The following is a 21076-nucleotide window of genomic DNA, read 5'->3' as shown; positions in this document are numbered from 1 at the left end:
GCAGCCCAAAGAACATGGCTAATTACAGAGCCCCATGGTGCGTTTGGTGGTATCCCACCCAGCGGGTGTTTGTGCAGGAACACGTGTGTGTGTCTAGAACACACCCCATGGGATGTAGACACAGAATCCTGCCAGCTTTCCCCTCCAGCTCTGCCAGCACCCCTGAATCCAAGCCTGCAGCCCCCCATCCTGCTCTCACAGCCCGAGGAGGGGGATCCCACCCCGCCCGGGCTCTCCCGAGGGCAGCAGCCTCTGCTGCGGGGGCCGTGCAATTCGTCACGGCAGAGGGGATGAATCAGGCAGGACTGTGTGTCTTTAGGGACCGGCGATGACTCTTGCACGAGGGCTGGCAGTTTAATTGCAGGGAGGGATTCGTCAGCGGAGCCAGAGCGGAGGGTGTAGTTAATGCAGAACCAGTGTGTGCACGCCGCCCCGATTGCATCATGGTCTGGGGCCGGGGCTGAGCCGCTCCAGCTGCCGGAGCTGGCAGGTTCAGCCACTTCCAGGCAGACGCTCTCTGGGCCACACGCCGGGAGCACGCTGGCCCCGGCGCGGGGCTGGGCTGCCCGCCCGCAGCGAGGAGCCGGTTCGGCGTGCGCCTCATTCCCCAGGAGACCCGACGGACCCGTCTGAGGTGAAAGGCAGGCTCTCCGGGGCCACTGCCTGCTGGCTTGGGGCAGGGGTTCTGCTGGGCTGGGTCTGAGGGGGGCTAAGGCGAGTACTGGCTGGGGGACTGGCGTGTGCTGTGAAAGAGGCCGCGGGGGCTAGAGGACAGAGACCAGGACCAGTCTGTGTTCTCGGTGCAGTGACCCCTCAGGGAGCAGGGGGCAGGCACACTGCTCACCCCACCTGTGCCTCAGTTTCCCCCGTGAAAGGGGAGGGCCATGCTGGGCAGTGGGAAGGATGGAGTAGTGACACGGAGGAAGGGAAGCATCTTTACAATGCCAGTCACTGAGTGCTGCTGTTGCCATGGGACCGTTGGCATCGGTGGTTCGGAACAGGGACCGTGGAGAACTTGGGAATCCGGATGGCAGCAGGTGGTACTGCCCCATGGCATCCTCCTGTTCGCAAAGCACCAGCCCAAACAGGCGGAGTTCGTGCTTTGCCACTGCAGCTCTGGGAGCTGGGGGGTCGCTTGTGCACCATCTGCTGCCGCGCTCTGAGGGGCTGGGATGGGGCCCGGCTGGCTGAGAGCCAGGACATGGCCCAGCACTGTGGCAGGCAGAGGCTGGCGGGGCGGGAAAGGCGGCTGCCTACGGGGTTGTGCTGCGAGGGCCTCGAAACCAGCCGCTGCTGGGAGGTGTCTCCCAACTGGCCTTGGCAACGCGATTCCCTGTGGCCGTGTGCGTGGAGCCGGCCCTCCCTGCCCAAAGCTGGGGGGTCCAGTGGGATGCACCCGGGATTGGGAGCCAGGAGACCACGGTTCTAGTCCTGCCTCTGCCGCTGGGTTGCCAAGTGACTTTGGCCAAGCCACTTGCGTGCATTGTGCCTCAGTTTCCTTGTCTGTGACTGGTGGGATAACTGACCCCCCCCCCACCCGTTTGCCTCCCCTTGGAGATTCTCAGCCATATGAAAATCAGAAGCTGCAGGGCCACAGGGAGCCCCCAGGGGGAGAACAGCAGCCAGCTGCATGCCATGAGTTGTGTCTGTTGTCAGACCTGCTCCATCCCTCAGGGAAGCGGTTCCCACAAGCCCTGGAAGGTTGTATGTCCAGTGGGACCTACGTGAAACCCGTTTGCTCCTGGCCAGAGCCCACCTGGGGAGGTAGAACCCAGTTAATACAGCAGGACCCACCTTCAAGCCCGTTAGGTTCTCTCCTTTGCTTGGGCCAGGGTGTAGGCCCACCGTCCCCCCAGCATGAAACACGAAGGGCTGGGACCTTGGCACCCTCGAGGCGGATGGGGCTCGCTAGGTGGGCCCAGCGGGGGGTGCCAGAGCAGAGGGGTGGGCTCCTGGCCCTGGGGCACTGGCGCCGCGGGGAGCTGGGGTGATGGAAGGGGAGAGTGACGGGGGCCCGGGTGGGGAGCTGCTCTCCTAGGCGAGGGAGGAGGCGCTGGTGCCGGCAGCTGAGTAATATCCTGGGCCCCAGAGCGGAGCCGGGGCTGGGCCGGGAGGCAGGGCTGCCAGCCGCCGGCTCCTGCCCGGCTCTGAGGTAAACAGGAAAAGGGCTGAGCCGGGCCTGCCGTGAGTCACAGGTAGTTCCAGGAAACGCCAAGGTTCAGCCTGGGCGGGGATCCCGACGCCCCCTCCCTCAGCAGCCAGGGCAGGGACGTGCTTCAATCGCTGTCATTGATAATACACCCCCCCACCCCCGGAAAGCTTTACGGGGTCTGTGTTCTCCCCCCATGACTTGCCCTCCAGGAGCTTGTGGGGCTGCTGCTGAGAACGGGGTGATGTTGATGGCCCAGTAGGGGGCACACTTCACTGGTCGGTGCTGAGCCCGGCAACCCTGCCTGGCACTAGGGGGCGCTGTGCTGCGGGGAGCTGGCAGGAGGCGAAGGTAGCGCTGGTTCCAGTCCTCACTGTGCTGCTCGGGGCGCTGTGCTGCAGGGAGTTGGGGGGACTCCGTAGGGAGCAGTGTGTGGGTCGGCGGGAGCGCTGTGCTGCAGCGGGGGATGGGGGGGTCAGCGGGGGGGCGCTGCATTGCAGGGAGGGGGGAATGGTGGGGAGGTCGATGGGGAGTGGGGGGGTCGGTGGGGGTGCTGCGCTGCAGGGAACGGTGGGGGGCGGCAGGGGGCGCTGCATTGCAGGGCGGGAGGATTGGCGGGAAGTGGGGGTCGGTGGTGGGTGCTGCAGCAGGGGAGCAGTGGAGGGTTGGTGGGGGCACTGCGTTGTGGGGAGTGGTTGAGGGGTCGGTGGGGGCGCTGCACTGCAGGGAGCGGAGGCGGGGTCGGAGGGGGTGCTGCTCCGTGGGGAGCTGTGGGGACTCAGTGGGGGGCACTGCATTGCGGGGAGCGGTACAGGTTCAGTGGGGGTGCTGCGATGTTGCGGGGAGGGGATTGGCGGGGAGCAGTGGAGGGTCGGTGGGGGGCGCTGCGCTGCAGGGAATGGTTGGGGGGATCGGTGGGGGCGCTGCATTACGGGGAGCGGTGGGGAGGTCAGCAGAGGTGCTGCACCACGGGGAGCCATGGGCGGTCAGCGCGGGGGGCGCTGCACTGCGGGGAGTGGTTGGGGGGATTGGCGAGGAGCAGTGAAGGGTCGGCAGGGGCGCTGCGTTGTGGGGGTCGGCGGAGGCGCTGCGTTGCGGGGAGCGGTGGGGACACAGCGGGGGGTGCTGAACTTTGGGGAGTGGGGGGATTGGCGGGAAGCAGTGAAGGGTCGGTGGGGGCACTGCGTTCCAGGGGCTGGAGGGGGGGGTCGGTGGAGCGCTACGTTGCGGGGAGCGGTGGGGACTCAGCGGGGGGCGCTGCGTTGCAGGGAGCAGGGGGATCGGCTGGGAGCGGTGGAGGGTCGGTGGAGCGCTACGTTGCGGGGAGCAGTGGAGACTCAGCGGGGGGTGCTGCGTTGCAGGGAGCAGGGGGGTTGGCTGGGAGCGGTGGAGGGTCGGTGGAGCGCTACGTTGCGGGGAGAGGTGGGGACTCAGCGGGGGGCGCTGCGTTGCAGGGAGCAGGGGGGTTGGCTGGGAGCGGTGGAGGGTCGGCGGAGGCGCTACGTTGCGGGGAGCAGTGGAGACTCAGCGGGGGGCGCTGCGTTGCAGGGAGCATCGGGTTGGCTGGGAGCGGTGGAGGGTCGGCGGAGGCGCTACGTTGCGGGGAGCGGTGGAGACTCAGCGGGGGGCGCTGCGTTGCAGGGAGCAGGGGGGTTGGCTGGGAGCGGTGGAGGGTCGGTGGAGCGCTACGTTGCGGGGAGCGGTGGGGACTCAGCGGGGGGCGCTGCGTTGCAGGGAGCAGGGGGTTGGCTGGGAGCGGTGGAGGGTCGGCGGTGGCGCTACGTTGCGGGGAGTGGTGGGGACTCAGCGGGGGGCGCTGCGTTGCAGGGAGCAGGGGGTTGGCTGGGAGTGGTGGAGGGTCGGCGGAGGCGCTACGTTGCGGGGAGTGGTGGGGACTCAGCGGGGGGCGCTGCGTTGCAGGGAGCAGGGGGTTGGCTGGGAGCGGTGGAGGGTCGGCGGAGGCGCTATGTTGCGGGGAGCAGTGGAGACTCAGCGGGGGGCGCTGCGTTGCAGGGAGCAGGGGGTTGGCTGGGAGCGGTGGAGGGTCGGCGGAGGCGCTACGTTGTGGGAGGGTCGGCGGAGGCGCTACGTTGTGGGAGGGTCGGCGGAGGCGCTACGTTGCGGGGAGCGGTGGAGACTCAGCGGGGGGCGCTGCGTTGCAGGGAGCAGGGGGTTGGCTGGGAGCGGTGGAGGGTCGGCGGAGGCGCTACGTTGGCTGAGGCGCTACGTTGCGGGGAGCGGTGGGAACTCAGCGGGGGGCGCTGCGTTGCAGGGAGCAGGGGGATCGGCTGGGAGCGGTGGAGGGTCGGCGGAGGCGCTACGTTGCGGGGAGCGGTGGGGACTCAGCGGGGGATGCTGTGCTGCAGGAAGCGTGGGGATCAGCAGGGAGTGGGGGGCTCAGTGGGGGTGCCGCACCGCGGGGATCCCGCCCATCGGCTTTACACGCCCCACATCTGGGCACCTCTGGCTGGCCTGTGCACAGCTCTCCTTGCCCTCCATGTGATCCCATGGAGTCCAGGGCCAGAGAGGGCATGTGGGACTGGGCACCAGGACTCCTGGGTTCTGCTCCTGGCTCTCGAGAGGGGAGCAGGGCACGTTCCACATTCTGCTACTGACTGGCCAGGTGAGCTTGGGCGAGTCACTTAGCCCCGTATGCAAACCAGGGACAATCCTGGCCAGCGCTGGGGGGCTGTGCGTCCCGGCAGGGCCCTGCGGTGTCTGGCCATGGCTGGACGCTTTCTTGTGTCAGTAACAAGGACCTTTTTGTTCCTTAGGGCTGAGAATTATTGGTGGCGGGGTCAGAATAAGAGGACCCTTAAAGTGGGGCAGTTCCCCCGAAACACAGTGACCTCCGTGGCAGGGCTGTCGGCCCACGACATCAGCCAGCCGCTAAAAAACAGCTTCATCCACACTGGCCATGGAGACACCAACCCCCAGCAGTGCTGGGGCTTCCCCGATAAGATCGATGAGTAAGAACCACGTCCGTCTGCTCTGCTTTCCTCTGACTCTTCTCCACTCCCCGCGGCCCCGGGGGCAGGGACGGCCAGGTGGGGTGGGGGCCGTGGGTCGCCTGCCCTCTGTGGGCATGGAGCCTGAGGGGACGTAGGGGGCCCATGTGGCTGTTGGGTTTGCTCTGGCTTCAGGCTGGTCCACCCTGTCTGTGAGCCTTCCCTCCCTGCCCCCCGGAAGAGGCGCAGGCTGCTGGGGAGCCCGCAGGGAGCGGAGGCGCCGGGGGGAGATGCCAGGAATTGTGCCGCGTGGGGACCGCGTAGCTTGTGGAGTCTAACTTCCGCCCCCTCTCTTCGTACTAACAGGGTGCTCATGTGCATGGCTGATCTGCCCTCACCGCTGCTGGGGCTGTGGGAGGGGCTCGGGCACGCCAGCCCTCAGGCAGGGGGCAGCAGGAGGTGCTGATCCCTGGGTGGGTGTTCAGCCCAAGGTCCGGACCTCTCCTGGCCCCTTGGGCCCTTTGCCTGAGAGATTGGGGTCACGGTGCCATGTGAGCACTGTGGGAGGCCTGTCCTTGAGGAACCCCTTTCCCTTCTAATGGGGTGGGCCCTAAACTGCCACATGTTGCTCTGAGCTGTTAAACTGCTGCCTCGCTCCACCCCAGGGGTGGCTGCATTTCAGTGAGGTGGGAAGTTCCCCCCTGTTGGTTGTGCATGTTTATAGCGTACATGTTAGTTCCAGCTTCTGTTGAAACCTCCCTTTCGTGGTTGCTCACAGATTTCCAAACCAAATCCGTGACGTTGCCCACACTTGCTCTCGGCTCCCAGGAGAGATTTGCTCAGTTTGAATTGTGTGTGTCCATGGAAAACCCTACATCCCTGTGTGCGACACAGAAACGATGCAACTACCAGGGGTCAAACTGGGCGTGTTTTGGAGATCCCGTCGAGCTCTAGGAAATGAGCTCCTTTGGGGGAATCTGGGCAGTGGGTTTACAGTCAGAGGCACGTACTGTTTCCCCCCCATGCTTGTCCAGCTCTCTGGGTGTCTGAGACATGTCAGGGGTCATGCCAGGCGAGTTTTAGCCTCCCACCCAGGCACTATGCCAGTAACTTCAGTGGGACGGGGCGGTGCAGAAACTGGCGACACAGCTCAGCTCAGCGAGCTGGCTCCCGCGGAGGCTGAGAAGGCCTGGAGCAGCAGGAGGCGGCGGTAGAATTCTGTCCATGTCCCCACAAAGCAGCCCCTGCCCCTGCCCCGGCTGGGATTCTTAACATTGGCTTGAAATCCTTGGGAGGCCTCTGCAGTGGGTGGATCCCGTCTGAGCCCAGATGGGGTCCGTGACATGGGACAGTGTAGTGTGGACAGGAGCCCTCCCTCGGGGTACGTCTGTGCAGCAAAAGCTGGGCCTGGGCCTACCCGAGCCAGCTTGAATCCTGCTGGCACAGAGCAGCCTGGTCTCGCGGACCGAGGATGTGCCCAGGGTCCAGGCCAGGCTGGCACTGCACAGCCTGCACTGCTGGTGCTACACACGAGCTGGATTCAGGCCAGCCCACGTCGGCTGTCGGGTTCAGCCAGGCCACCAGGCGGGGGCGGGAACGTGGTCTCTGGGGAGCTGGGTCGTGCCGCCTGACCTCCGCACACAGCCGCCATGGAGTAACCGGTGATGGCTGGAGCTCTGCACGTGTCCGCAAATGCAGCTCTGCCGGTGCAGCTCACTCCTGACCCACAGCCCCCTGCCGCCCCAGCCCCGGGCTCCCCCCCAGCTCTACCAGTGCCCCCCAATCCCGACCCGCAGCCCCCTGGCAGGCCAGCCCTGGGCTCCCCCCAGCTCTGCCGCTGCCGCTCACTCCCGACCCACAGCCCCCTGCCGCCCCAGCCCCGGGCTCCCCCCCAGCTCTACCAGTGCCCCCCAATCCCGACCCGCAGCCCCCTGGCAGGCCAGCCCTGGGCTCCCCCCCCCAGCTCTGCCAGTGCCCCCCAATACCGACCCGCAGCCCCCTGCTATCCCAGCCCTGGGCCCCCCCCCAGCTCTGCCAGTGCCCCCCAATCCCGACCCGCAGCCCCCTGCTATCCCAGCCCTGGGCCCCTATACACAGCTCTGCCAGTGCCCCATACCCAACCCCTGCCTGGCTGCGCACTGGCACTAAGCTCCCTGCCCTGCTGCTTATCTTTATCACCCTCTGCATCTCCCTCAAGTCTTTCCCACGACCTGCCCAGCAGGAGCCCTGCACTGCCCTGCCCAGGTGTGGAGCAGGGGATGTGGCATCCAGGCCAACGCGTACCCAGGGAGAGGGAACCTACGCCCAGGCCTCCGGATCCCTCCCTCTCACTTGCCTGGCACTTTCCCACCACACCCTGCTTGGCACAGCTCTCCCAGGGAGAGCCCAGCCCTGGCCCTGCCATCTCTGGGCACTGGGCCTGGCCTTGCCCTGGGCCCTGGCCCTTGGCTGCGCCTGGGGGCCCGGCCCGGCCCAGTGCCCAGTCCAGCCAGCACGTGGGGATGGAGCTGGGGGAGGGACTCTGGAGATGGTCTGAGTGGGGCCAGGGGAGCGTGAAATCCCCCCGGAACTCAGCCCCCTCAGAGCCGCCACGGGGCGCAGAGACCTCGGCTGCCGTGGGGGCTGAGGGTGCGGCCCCCCAGGCACACACGCACCAAGGCGAGGGAGAGGCCGGGTGGCCTGTGGTTACAGCACGAGGCTGAGATTCTGGGGACCCTACGTCGATCCCCTGCTCTGCCACCGCCACCCTGTCTGACCATGGCCACATCCCTTAGCGGCCCCCCACCTGTTCCTGGGGTGAGAATCAGGCCCTGCCCCATGGGTGGGGGCTGCCAGCCGCTAGGGATTGGCAGTGCTGAGGGCTAGCCCCGGTCAGTGCCTGGGAGCGGAAGGGGTGGCAAACGGGCTCCTTGGCCGGGAGGGGTTAGTGGGCTGTGCTGGCCCAGGGGAGACCTGAGCAGCAGGGCCGGCTCCAGGGGTTTTGCCGCCCCAAGCAGCAGAAAAAAAAGAGAAAAAGCCGCGATCCCGATCTGCGGGAGCTCTACCGCCGCCGCTTCAGTCTTCAGCGGCAATTCGGCGGCAGGTCCCAAGAGCCGGACCCGCCGCTGAAGAGCCGAGCATGCCGCCCCTTCCCCGTGGCCGCCCCAAGCACCTGCCTGCTGGGCTGGGGCTTGGAGCATCCCCCGGCCCGGCCCCGTGGCTCTCCCACCCTGGGGGGCCCTGCAGATGGGGCTGCGCGGCGCCGTTCAGCCACCAGGTCCCTGAGCCGAGAGGATGGGGCTGGGCTCCTGCCTGAGAGGGGAAGCGTCATGTGGCCGGGTGCCAGGAGTGCCCAAGGGCCGGGGGGCGAGCCCCTGGCGGGGGACGCGCTGCTGACCGTCCTGCGTGTTCTCTCCCCGCAGGCTGTACCTGGGAAACCCCATGGACCCTCCCGACGTGCTAGGTGTGGACCTGAACGCAGCCAGACCCACCCAGCTCCCGAGCCGGGCGAAAAGTAAGGCACGCTGCCATGCTGCTGCGGGCGCTGCCCAGGCAGGCACGCCCTCAAGCTACCAGCCCCGCATGCAGTGCTCCCTGGCACGCTGGCCTGCCATCCCCAGCACTCTCCACAGGCCGCTCGTTCCCCTTGGGGGAGGGCAGCTGCAGTAAGATGCCAGGCAGCCCCCGGCTGGGCTCCCAGGCCACGTGGTGCCACGGGGAGGAGAGCAGGGGCCGGCCTTAGACCTTCCGCCCTTCTGTCAAGGGAGCCTTTCCCCGGCGCTCGCCCATCTCCATGGCCCAGCTGCCCCCCTGGAGCCATGCCGTGTTCAGGTGGGGCTGAAGCCCAGAAGGGAGGTCCTAGGCGCAGACTGGCCATGTCCAGACGGTTCTGTGACGGGTTTCGAATGCTTGGGCACCCTTGAAAATCTGTGGGTGCCCAGCTGGAGACTGCTTGGCCCTGACTCTCTGCAGTGCCCCACGCCCGCCCCGCCGCTCCCAGTGACCCAGGTGGAGCTGAGGGGCTCCAGCCCAGCTGGCTCCAGTGCAGCATCCAAACTCGGGCCACGTCGGAGAAACCCAGGGTTAGCTGTTCCAGCTGGATCCCTGGGCCCCGGCCGTCCTGCTGCTCCCTGCTCCATTACTGAACCAGCAGCCTCCCTGCTTCCTCTGGCTTCTCTGCCTCTGCGCTCTGCCAGCTAACCCCTCCTCTCTCCTCTGGGGCCTCTCTCTTCTCCTGCAGGGGAGCCACCACCTCGGCCACCGCAGCCGACGATCCTCCTTACGAGTAAGTCGGCCCATTCTCTGCTCCTCTCCTCTCGCTTCTCTCCTCGCTCCTCTCTGCCAGGTACGGGGGTATGGGGGGGCTTCCTGGCCAGGGAGCTGCTGGCTCCCTGCACCGAGACGCTAGGGCTAACGGGGTGCCAGCCAGCACGGGCACATGGGGCACAAGGAGAGCCCTGTCGCCAGCCAGCCCCGTGCATAGACACAGACATGCACACGCCCTGTGTGAGCAGCAGCGAGGGCACTCAGAGCGCGGGCAGTGCCAGCTTCCCTGCATGGCCCTGCTCAGGGTGCCCCAGTCCTGCTCCCCAGTAGGGGGCAGAGATGAGTCCATGCTCCCTGCCCCATTCGGTCCTTCGTCTCTTGGCTGAGCTGACCGGCCACAGCAGAGGCTGGTAGATTCCCCTGGCTTCTCCCACCACCAGACACACCCGACTGGCACACACACCTGGGCTCTCCATGGGACCAGCCCTCGGCTCAGTGACTCAGGCCCCTCTCTGCTTCCCACCCGCCAGTGACTCCGAATGCCCCGTGGCCCACTGGCCTGGACTCTTCTGCACATACTAACCTCTGGGCTGGGCTGGAGGCAGGGAGAGCAGGCGGGAGGCCGCTGGGCGGGCAGAGTCTGCAGTGAGAGCTGGCACCTCCAGGAGTGTGCCCCCAGGAAGCAGAGCCCAGTGCAGGGGCGGGAGGCGTTGGGTGCATGCAGCGAGCTCCGACCCCAGACCTAGACCTCTAGGGCAAAGCTCGGGATAGCTGGTCAGGCAAAGCTTAAACAGAGAGCTGGGGGTGGGGGAACAAGGTAGGGGGCACGTACATGGTGGTCCTGGGTTCAGATCCTGCGTGGGTCAGGAGTGAACATTGAATTTCAGTGGCCTCCTTTCCTAAGGCCCCGTGGCTGCTTGTCCGTTTCACATGCCCATCGTCCGGGAAGCCTGTGCTCGGGGAGATGGATTCACCAAGGGCAAGGCAAGCCTGACCAACCTGATTGCCTTCTCTGACGAGAGAACTGGCTCTGGGATACGGGGACATGATCTATCTTGACTTCTTGATACGGTCTCCCACAGTATTCTTGCCAGCAAGGTAAAGAAGTCTGGGCTGGATGAATGGACTATGAGGTAGCTAGAAAGCTGGCTAGATTGTCGGGCTCAGCCGGTAGTGCTGAGTGTCTAGTTGACTGCCTGGTATCAAGCGGAGTGCCCCAGGGGTCGGTCCTGGGGCCGGTTTTGTTCAACATCTTCATTAATGACCTGGATGATGGGATGAACTGCACCCTCAGCAAGTTCACAGATGACAGTAAGCTGGAGGAGAGGTAGATACACTGGAGGGTAGGGATAGGGTCCAGAGTGACCTAGACAAATTGAAGGATTGGGCCAAAAGAAATCTGATGAGGTTCAACAAGGCCAAGTGCAGAGTCCTGCACTTAGGAAGGAAGAATCCCAGGCACCGCTACAGGCTGGGGACTGACTGGCTAAGCAGCAGCTCTGCAGAAAAGGACCTGGGGTTACAGTGGACGAGAAGCTGGATATGAGTCAGCAGGGCGCCCTTGCTGCCAAGAAGGCTAACAGCATATTGGGCTGTGTTAGTAGGAGCATTGCCAGCAGATCCAGGGACGTGATTGTTCCCCTTTGTTCGGCACTGGTGAGGCCACACCTGGAGTATTAGTTTTGGTTCCCCCACTACAGAAGGGATGTGGGCAAATTGGAGAGAGTCCAGCGGAGGGCAACAAAAATGATTAGGGGGCTGGAGCACATGATTTATGAGGAGAGGCTGAGGGAACTGGGATTGTTTAGTCTGCAGAAGAGAAGAGTGAGGGGGATTTGATAGCAGCCTTCAACTACCTGAAGGGGGGTTCCAGAGAGGATGGAGCTCGGCTGTTCTCAGTGATGGCAGATGGCAGAACGAGGAGCAATGGTCTCAAGCTGCAGTGGGGGAGGTCTAGGCTGGATATTAGGAAACACTATTTCCCTAGGAGGGTGGTGAAGCACTGGAATGGGTTACCTAGGGAGGTGGTGGAATCTCCATCCTTAGAGGTTTTTAAGGTCAGGCTTGACAAAGCCCTGGCTGGGATGATTTAGTTGGGTTTGGTCCTGCTTTGAGCAGTGGGTGGGACTAGATACCTCCTGAGGTTCCTTCCAACCCTGATCTTCTATGATTCTGTGATTCTAAGCCTGTGCTCGGGAGGGACCCAGGGCTGGGCTAGCAGGGGCTGCGGGTCGGGACTGAGGGGTGTTGGCGGAGCTGGGTTTGGGGAGCCCACGGCTGGGACTGTCAGCCCCTCGCAGGCACATGCTGAACTGCTCTGTATATGCCCCACAGCAGGGGCAGCACCGTCTCCTCTGGATCCCACTGGGGAGGGGCCCGGAGTTCTGTGCCACTTGTCCCACCAGGGCTCCAGGCTGGGGAAGGAGCCCTCGGCAGGGCCTGTTCCCAGGCTGGGCAGGTGCGGGGGTCACCCCGTCGGTGCCTGGCCCGTGGTCGCCCTGCAGTGCTGAGATCTCCCCCTCCCTGTGTTCCAGAGCCCTCGTACGACCCCGTCAGCGAGGAGGACTCGCTCTCCACAGGCCTCAAGCGGCTGTGCCTGAGGAAGCCGGGCCCCCCGAAGGGGCTGAAGCTGGCGAAGCCGTCGGCCTGGGTGTCGGGCACCAAGGTGGGCGAGCGGCAGCCGAGCCGGGCCAAGGGTGAGGGCCCCTCCTGCGGCGAGGCGCCGCTGATTGACTTTGGGGACGAGCCGCCCCCCGCCACCCCCTCGCCAGTCGGGGAGCTGGGTGCCCCCTCCCTCGCCAGGCTGGCCATGGAGGCTTTCTCCCTGCTGGACAAGACCCCCCCCCAGAGCCCCACGCGGGCACTGCCCCGGCCCCTCCACCCCACCCCAGTGGTGGACTGGGACGCGCGGCCCCTGCCCCCGCCACCAGCCTACGACGACGTGGCGCAGGACGAGGCCGACTTCGAGGTGTGCTCCATAAACAGCATGGAGGGGCTGGGGGGGCGACCGACCTGGGACGAGGACGGGAAGGCAGCAGAGGAGCCGGGCTCGGCGCCGCTGGAGGACAACCTCTTCCTGCCACCCCACGGGGCCAAGCAGCCCAGCCTGGCGCAGACCACGGAGATCTTCCAGGAGCTGCAGCAGGAGTGCATGAAGCGGCTGCACGTGCCCCGGAGCCCCGTGCCCGGCCCCAGCGAGGACAAGCCGCAGATCCCGCCCCGCGTGCCCATCCCGCCCCGGCCCCTGCGGAGGAACGAGCCCGGGCGCTGGTCGGGGGAGCTGTCCCCGGCCTCGGGGGGCGAGGAGGACCAGCCACCCCAGATCCCGCCCCGCGACCCCTTATCCCAGCCCAGCTCCAGGACTCCCAGCCCCATGGCGCTGCAGGTGGGCTCCCCGCAGCAAAGGGCCGGCCTCTGCTCCCCCTTGGCCCTGGCCGCCTCCCTCTCCACCTCCCCGGGCAAGGCCATGCCCACCACGCAGAGCTTCGCCCCGGACCCCAAGTACGCCACGCCCAAGGTTATCCTGGCGCAGGACAGAGACAGCGCCAGGGGCCCCTGCATCCTGCCCATCGTCAAGAACGGCCGGAAGGTGAGCAACACCCACTACTACCTGCTGCCCGAGCCCCCGGCCTACCTGCACAAGTACCAGAAGTTCTTCAAGGAAGCCCGGAGCCCTGCGGAGCCGGCGCCCCACGTGGTCAGCACCGCCACCGTCCGGCCCATGGTGCAGCAGCCCAACTGCTCGGCCAACAACAGCAACCCTGGCCCCCGGGGGGCGCTCAGGGCCTCCTGCAGCGCCCAGAACATCATCTACGACAGCAGCAGCGACGGCTGCCGGGCCGCCGAGAAAGTGCGGCTGGTGAGTGGCTCCTCACGGGGCGATTGGCGAAGGGGGCCGGGGTGGGGCCAGCTCGAGCAGGGCCTTGCCCCCGGCCGCGTGGGGAGCTGCCGCAGCGCTGCACCAGCTCTGGTGTGGGACGAGACCGGCCCTGCCCCACAGAGTTCGCAGCTGGGGGAGATCCCAGGGGCCAGTGCGGGAAGCTGACTCTGCTCAGCCTGGGAGAGCAGGTCTGTGCCTCACCTTCGCTGTGCCTCAGTTTCCCCACTCGCCCCAGGCCCCTCTCCCCGAGGCGGCAGGCGAATGAATTGGGTGCGAGCGGCCCGAGCCCCTCAGAGGGGGGAACCCCGCGCAGCTTCCACGCAGCAGGTTGCACCGGGGGGTGCCCGGCTGTGGGGCAGGGTGGAGTGAGATGCCTGTGCCCAGCCATTCAGTGGGCTCCAGGCTCCAGCCCCTTTCGCCAGCGCGAACGTCAGAGCCAGCCTGTGCCCAGACCGGACTCTGCGTGACTCACTTGCCATCCGCGCTCCACCCCGTGTGCCCGTGCCACTCGTGTGCCCTGGTGGGCAAGACACCGAGCCCTGCCCCGGCACACCAGGCCCAACAGTCACGGCAAGGGCACCCGTGGGCTCAGCTCCGGCTGGCTGCGCGGCGAAGCGCAGTCACTGGCAAGTAGCTGGTGTGACGGCATTGGCACTGCAGGCCCCTGACCCCACAGGGCACCAGCCCCAGGGCTGCCCCGAGAGAGAGGGCGCTACCGCCCTGCCCTCTGCCTGCTCAGGGCAGGACTACCCAGCCCCCGCCCTGTCTCAAGTGCCCCCAGGACCTGTGCTGGGCTCGGTCCCTCTGGAGCACAACGTGCGCCCGCGGATCCAGCCCCCCTGAGCCCGTCCTAAGGCAGGACACCCAGAACCCCTGTGGGGAGGAGTGATGGAGCCAGGCTGACCCAAACGCCCCTGCAGCTGGAGATCCCTGCCTGGGGAGCGTGGGAAACTGGCCGGGACCTGGCTGGACTTGGATGAGCTGGCTGGAGGGACTGGCAGCCAGGACTCCTGGGTTCCGCTGGCGGCCCTAGGGGCCGTGTCTCCCCCTCTCTGCACCTTCTTTCCCCATTTGTGCCCCGGAGGTGTGGAGGGAGGAGCCGTCCGTGCTCAGCAGCCATTTGGGCCGGAGAGCAGGAGATCTGCTCCAGCGCCGGACGGCATGTTGGGGAGCAAACTGCCCGGGCCAGGGGTGGGACGACTCGGGCGCTTCCCTCCCCAAGTCCTGCGGCTGGGGGGGGGGTGACCCCCTTTCTCCTGCTGGAGCCCCAAAGCCAGGCCCTGCCTCTGGCCAGTGCCACAGGGACCCTCTGGAGCGGGGCCCAGACCTCTGACCTTGAAGGCCTGGGGCGCCACCTGCTGTTCCAGCATGAGATTACAGCCTCTCACTGCTGGGGCCCACAGAGCAGCCTGCCCGGCGGGGCCAGGAGATCTGGGGAGGAGCCACCGGCTGCGGGGATGGGCTGCTAGAAAGGGGGCAGCCATTCCCCACCGACCCAGCCTGGGCATCCAGCAGCCATTGCAGGGGGGCGGGACACAAGTCACTGTCTCTCCTGCCCCGGCGTGCCTCAGTTTCCCCATCTGTAAGTGGGGCTGATGTGAAGCTGCCTCCCAGCAGGGGCATGAGGGTGGCTGATGGTCCCAAATGGCTGGAGAGTGAGTGAAAGGAGCTCCGCGATGCCGAGCTGCGTTGCCACTGCTGCTGGGGCCCGGGCACCTCAGCCGTACCCACCGACACGAATTGCGCTGGTTGCTTTCCCCCTTACTGATGCCCGTAACGTGGCCTTTGGGTGCTGCTGAAATGCCTGGGGAGCCCAGAGGCGGCTGCTCCAGCTGCGTCCCTGCATTGGCCGTGTGAAACCAGCCCCTTCCAGCCAGTGCCACCTTGGCCCGGTGTGCAGAGGGGACTGAGCTGCCCAAGCACAGCCTGCCCACCTGCCCGCAGCCGGAGTCCTGCCCCTGCCCTGCCCTGGACGTGCTGCCCTCAGGCTGTTCAGTGGGGCCCAGCGGAGCTCCCAGCTCCCCACGACTCAATGGGCTGCGAGCCCTCGGCTACCTTCCAGCCCCCTGGCAGTGCCAGCCTGTCCGGACCCAGCGCTCACGGGGTGCGTCTCCACAGGTGCAGGAGATGGTGCATGGTGTGACCACCGAGGAGTGCCAGGCCGCCCTGCAGAACCACGGCTGGAACGTCCTGCGGGCCATCCAGTATCTGAAGGTACCGGGCAGGGACTCCCTCTCCCTCCACCCCACAGGCCACGGCTGGAGCAGTGCACCACTGGCCACAGCGGGCACCACAGCAGCCCAGTGCCCTGCCTGCAGGGCCGGGCTGTGGGTTTTGGGGGGGGCGGCAGGACCTGAGTCCTGGCTTGTGTGACAGCCACCTGCTGGGGGTGGCCTGCTCCCGTGGAAGGGACGGGGCGCCAGAGGCCCTGGAGCAGAGCTGGGCACGTGCGCCCTCCCATCTGACCCGGGTACAGTCAGCACAGCCCTGTGCCACCCCCCCCCCACTGCACCATGTCTGCCTATCACACCCTCCTTGGGGGGGTGAAGAGCCACGGGGGAGCCCACCCCGCCCCACTCGACGCATGGGCCAGGCTGGCACAGTCCTGGGGGCTGGGGGGATTCCGCGTGGACATCGTCCCGACCCCTCCCGCTGCCCAGGGCGCCCCCGACTCACCCTCTGTGCCCTGTGCTCTGCAGGTGGAGCAGCTCTTCTGCCTGGGCCTGAAGACGAGGGGGGAGTGCCACAGGGTCCTGGAGACGTTCGACTGGGACCTGGAGCAGGCCAGCTGCCACCTGCTGGACCCCGCCAGGCAGAAGTACGCCGCCCCCTGAGCCCAGCCCCTCCCCTGGCCACCCGAGGGGTTCGCCGCCTCAGCACGAGCTCGCGGGGATCCCCCTTCCATAACCTGGCCGCTGGGACCCTCTGGGGGCACCACGAGAGCTGCGGCCTGCCCGGGCGGGCCAGGCTCCAGCCCGTCCCTTCTTGGTGACTTCTGCAAAAGGAGTCGCAGCTGCCGCCCGGCAGGACGGACGCCACTCGGAATCGGCCCCAGGCGGGCAGCCGTGGCCATGGAGCCTGGCAGGGCACGGGCAGAACTGGGCTGGAGAGACGGGGTGTTTCCCCAGGGGGTGGGGCCCAGCACGGCTAGGGGAGGAAGGGCATGACTGGCCGGGCAGCCGGCGGGGCTCAGACCCAGAGCGCCCGATGCTGTGGGGCACCCCTATGAGCACAGAGGGCCCCCAGCTCACCTGCCCCCCTTGTCCCACAGGCGGTGACGGCAGCAGGCCGGGAAGCGGAGTCAGACCTGGAGCAGGCACCTCCCACCTGCGCGGTGCCTGCCCCCCTCGTTGGATTGAGCCGGCCGGAGCAGGGGCTCGGGACCGGCGAGGGGCAGCCCCCGGGACCCCAGAGCCCGCTGGAGAATTGTTTTGTAAAGAGAAATGTAATTTTAATATATATATAAATGTTCTATTGGAGAGGAACCCGGTGCCCCCTGGCTGTGTGCTGCCCCCTGCCTGCCCCTGGGCCGTGGCTAGCAAAGGGGGCTCAGGAGCGGCCGCTCCAGTGCCAGGGGGCCCGAGGAAGAGAGCAGCACTCAGCGCGGCTCCTGCCCCTCTTGGACCTGGCTCTTCTCTCCCGAGCTCCATGAAAGGGATGGAGCCATCCCCCATGGGCCCCTTTCAGCCCCACCTGCCTCCCGGGGCCTGCAGCGCCAGGAGCCAGGCCTGGCGGGCACCCTGCGGCGGGCAAGGGCCAGCGTCCCGCTGACCAGCCCTGCAGCAGGCCCAAGGGCCCGGAGGAGAAGGGCACTTCCAGGGCAGGGGGCAGCGTCCAGCCTGGTCCTGCCCGGCCCTGGCGTGGCTGGCAGAGCGGGCGAGGAATCCGGGCTCACTCCAGTGGCAGGGCTGGGCGCGGGCAGACACTGGCTCAGGAAGCATCAGCCCCAACTCTGCCCTCCATGGGTTTGGCAACCCAGGGGATTGGGGTGGGGGAGAGCCCGAGGGCACCGAGCTCACGGGGGGGCCAATGCCACCCCCTGGGTGAGTCCCCCCCCCGGCTGCTTTGCTTCCGCCCCCTATTAGCGGCCTGATCCGTCACAGCGCTGGGGCAGGGCCCGGGGGCCCCATAAGGGGCACAGGGGTGGGAGCAGAGCCCACTGGCATGGAGAGGGGCAGAGAGGTGGGGACAGTTCCTGCAGGCGCAAGGATTTGGGGGGGGTGAGGAGAGGGATTGGTGGCAGTGCCCATGGGCCCTGTTGGGAGGCAGAGAGATGGGGGGGGCTGCACCTGTGGGCACAGGGATGGGCGCAGTCCCTGTGGGCATTGTCTGGAAGGCAAGGAGCTGGGGCAGACCCACGGATGGGGCCAGTGCCCATGGACGCAAGGCCAGAGGGCTGGGGCAACGCCCAGGGGCATTGTTGGGAGCGGCGCCAAAGGACACAGGAATGGGGGGATGGGAGATGCCCTTTGCCTGTGGCGGAAGCTAGTGCACTGAGGGGGGGGCGTCTGCCCCTGCCCAAGGCTGCAAGGCGGGGGAGCTGCGGGGGAGGGGCACGGGGCCCCAGCCTGGAGCAGAGTTTGTGACTCGCTTTGACGAAGGCCCCAGCTGAGCGTCGCTCACCAGCACCTGCTGCCGCCCCTTTAATGCCCTTGACTGGGGCTCATCGGTTACACACACCCCCCTGCCCCCACCACGCCAACGGGCTGCTCTCAGACCTGCTGGGTGCCCTTGGGCAGGTCCCGGCCTTGCAATGTGCCTCAGTTTCCCCTCCCACAGCATAGCACGCAGTGGTGTCTCAGCTGTGTCTGTGTGTGTGTAAACCCTCCACAAGCCCCCCCCCCCCAGTACAGCTCGTACCCCTGAGCTGCTGGGCCCCAGGCTGTGCGCCACGCCCTGGTTGGAGCCCGGGCCGGGGTGGGAACGGACGTCACACCAGAGTCCTCGCCGCAGGGCTGGCTTAGCACCAGGGCCCCAGGCTGCCCAGGGGACTGTGCCCTCCCCAGGGTGGCCTCCAGGGGATGGGGAAGGTGTAGTGGCCGTGGGATGGCTCGGGGGAGGCCCACAGAAGCTGTGGCAGCAGCGGCAGGTTAAGGTTTCCTGGGCCACAGCAAATGGGGGGGGCCCTCCCCCCTTCTGCCTGCAGCCCCCCCCATTTCTGCCCCTCCCCTGGGCCCCCCCCAGACCGGCGACGCGCTGGCCCCCTGCTATGGCCTGCAAGGCTTCAGTGGGGCACCAGCGCACCTCCAGTCCTGGGGCCGCGGGGGGGGGGGGGTCCAGGTGCTGGGGCTTCCCCCGCCACCCCCCCCCCCCCATGCTTCTGCGCGTGACCAGGGCCTGGGAGCAGGGGCTTCCCCCACCCTGCAGCTTCTGCCAGGGCCAGGGCTTCCCCCACCCAGCCCCCCCGCCAGCCCCCGGGGTAGCCAGGGGCCTTGTGGCTAATGTGCCACGATGTGGCAGCTTCTTGCCCAGCTGTGAGGATTGGCCCCTCCCTCCCCCCCCTGCCAATGCCAGGCCAATGTCGTCTCTGCACTGCGACGCCCGGCTTTGGGGCCCCGCCCCCTGCGGTGCTGCCGGGCGCCGTGCTGGTCCTTGAGGGGCCTGCCCCTAGGGTTGGGATGGGCCTGGGGGCACCTCACTTGGGGCCTTCCTGAGTCTTGACCCCACTGGTCGCAAAGAGCGCGAGTCTCTTGGCCTGGAGGGCCTGGTGTGCGGCCCAGCCGGTCGGCTCCCGAGGGCTGCGCCAGCGGCTCGTTCCCGTGGGCCGCACGTCCTGGCTAAGCGCTAGGTGCCCGTGGCGCTGCCGGCTGGGCTGGGAGCCTGTGCGGCGCTGAACACACTCGGTCGGTAGTTACGTTACACACGTGTCCAGCGGCGCCAACTGAGCTCAGGGCCCCCTTGCGCCAGGCGCTGCAGGAACAGGAGAGCGTCAGGGAGCTCAGCGTCTCCAGGGCCAAGCCCCTGTCAGGGCTTGGGGAGGGTGGCCGTGGGGCTGGCGAGTGCGGAGCGACTGGCCGTGCGTGGGGCGGGGTGTGTGCGCATTGACATGAATGAAGTGGAACCGAATCACCCTCACATCCTGGCCCACCCGCGCCCCCAGCTCTGGTGGGGCAGTTAGCGCCGGGGGGCGGTGGTGGCAGCGCTGGGGCTGTTATGGGGGGCTGGAGATTCAGGCAGCTGAGCAGACCGGGCCGTGTTCCGATAAAGGGCTGCTGTCAATGCGACTTTTTTTTTTTAAATTGACTAATTCCACGTGTGGGTGTTTCCTGCTCTTTGTGAGGCTCCTGCGGACACCTGCTCATGTGCAGCTGCCGTTTCCCACCTGCCCGTGGTTTTGGGGTGCCAGAGCCCTAGGGTCCCGTTCGCTGCCGGGCAGCGTGAGCCGGGCCCAGTCACCCCCGGGCGTTCTGCCGCGAGCCAGCATGGAGGCCAAGTGCGTAGGGAGAGGGTATTTCTGTGACTAATGGAAACGGCCACAGCTGTGTTAGAGACACTCCGGTTTCCTTTCAAGATGGGTCCCAGCCCTTCCATTTCAGCGCACAAGCCCACTCGCAGAAACTGCCTCCAGGGGGCCGCTTGCCCCATAACTTCTTGCCCCTTCCCCTGGAGCTGGCCAGAGACAGGAGGCTGGACGCCGTGGGGCCCTGCTGGGTTCTAGTCTGGCAGCTCCTAAGGGCCCAGTGGGTGGGCGCTGGCTTCCCCGGATTGGCGGCACGACAGAGGAACATCCTGCCCAGCCTCTGTCACTGAGCTGTTGAATGGCCCAGTGCAGGCCTTGTAAGCCACCGCCATGCCATGGTGATAGGCAGAACCCAGCCCTAGCTGCTTGTAGCCACACTACGAGCAGCGAGAGAGCGAGCTGTGGGCCCAGGGAGGGGCACCAGCTCCGTGCAAGGCTGTCTTGGAGGCCGTACGCGTCTGTGGGCTTCCAGTGGGCCCTGCACAGAGTGGACAATGTCCCCCCGTAGGCGTAGGGTCCGTGTGGGATGAGGAGGGGGCTAGCACCGCCCCTGCCCAAGGGGTGCGCCCAAAGAGGCGTCTTTGACGTAGTCGCTCGGGGCTGTTAGACTTACAAGCGTATTCGACGGCTCGTCGCGTTTGTGGCACGTCTGTCTATGGATTCTAGGGCTTCGTTCGTTTTCTTCTTTCAAGAACATAAAATGGAACTTCAGAATGAGGCTTCCCGCCAGGAACTGTCCCAGCGGTGAAAGCAGAACTGGGGGCGGTATGAAGTGCTGCTGCAGCGAGGGTGTATTCGCTTTGCAAGGCCAGCGGTACAAAGGGAACACGGAGTCCCCTCACCTACATGTGAGTCAACACAGCCAGTCAAAAAGCTGGCGCCCTGGTCTGGCCATTAGCATAGGGGTGGGCGTCGGGACTCCTCGATTCCCAGGCCAGAAGGGACCAGTATGATCCCCTCATCAGAGCTGCATAATCCAGGCCAGAGGCTTCCACTCTGCGATTCCTGCCTGCAGCCCCTCATTTCTGGTGGAGCGAGAGCACATCTCTTAGAAAGCGCCATCCAGTCGTGCCGTCCAGTGCTGGCAGCTCCACCACGTCCCTAAGGGAGCTGTGGCAAAGGTTCATTAGCCCCGTTGTTAGAATTCTGTGCCTTAGACCCGCCCACTCTGGATTTACCTGCCTTCCCTGGCCACCAACTGGCCTTTGTTCTGCCTCTGGCTGGTGTGTTAAGATTCAGCTGAGTTTTCTGGGGCACTTGTTCATATTGTGGATGAAATTCCCCCAGGCCCAGATGTCCCCCGCACAACCCTGCACCACTGACGGCCTCGGAACGGGGCTGAGGTCGGACTTACCGGGTGCCATTTGCCAGGCCTGTGCCCGGGTTGTGGATTA

General features: G+C 66.5%; 1 protein-coding gene across 9 annotated transcripts in view; it reads left to right on the top strand.

Moving 5' to 3' along the window:
- The window catches only part of TNK2 (tyrosine kinase non receptor 2), a 75007-nt gene extending 58300 nt beyond the window's left edge, over positions 1-16707 (top strand). For 7 of the 9 annotated variants that reach the window (XM_045029696.1, XM_045029695.1, XM_045029693.1 and 4 more), the window contains 7 exons: positions 4924-5118; positions 8499-8590; positions 9317-9361; positions 11877-13201; positions 15341-15436; positions 15922-16040; positions 16494-16707. In XM_045029696.1, coding sequence (XP_044885631.1) covers positions 4924-5118; positions 8499-8590; positions 9317-9361; positions 11877-13201; positions 15341-15436; positions 15922-16040; positions 16494-16500 — 1879 coding nt within the window. In that variant the 3' untranslated portion in view covers positions 16501-16707. The remainder of the gene's footprint in view (positions 1-4923; positions 5119-8498; positions 8591-9316; positions 9362-11876; positions 13202-15340; positions 15437-15921; positions 16041-16493) is intronic. The other 2 variants (XM_045029691.1, XM_045029692.1) reach the window with 1 other exon arrangement.
- Positions 16708-21076: the final 4369 nt, after the last annotated feature.

The sequence above is a fragment of the Mauremys mutica genome, chromosome 9 (genome assembly GCF_020497125.1).
Source record: "Mauremys mutica isolate MM-2020 ecotype Southern chromosome 9, ASM2049712v1, whole genome shotgun sequence".
Lineage (NCBI taxonomy): Eukaryota > Metazoa > Chordata > Testudines > Geoemydidae > Mauremys > Mauremys mutica.
This window is presented reverse-complemented; position numbering and strand designations above follow the sequence as displayed.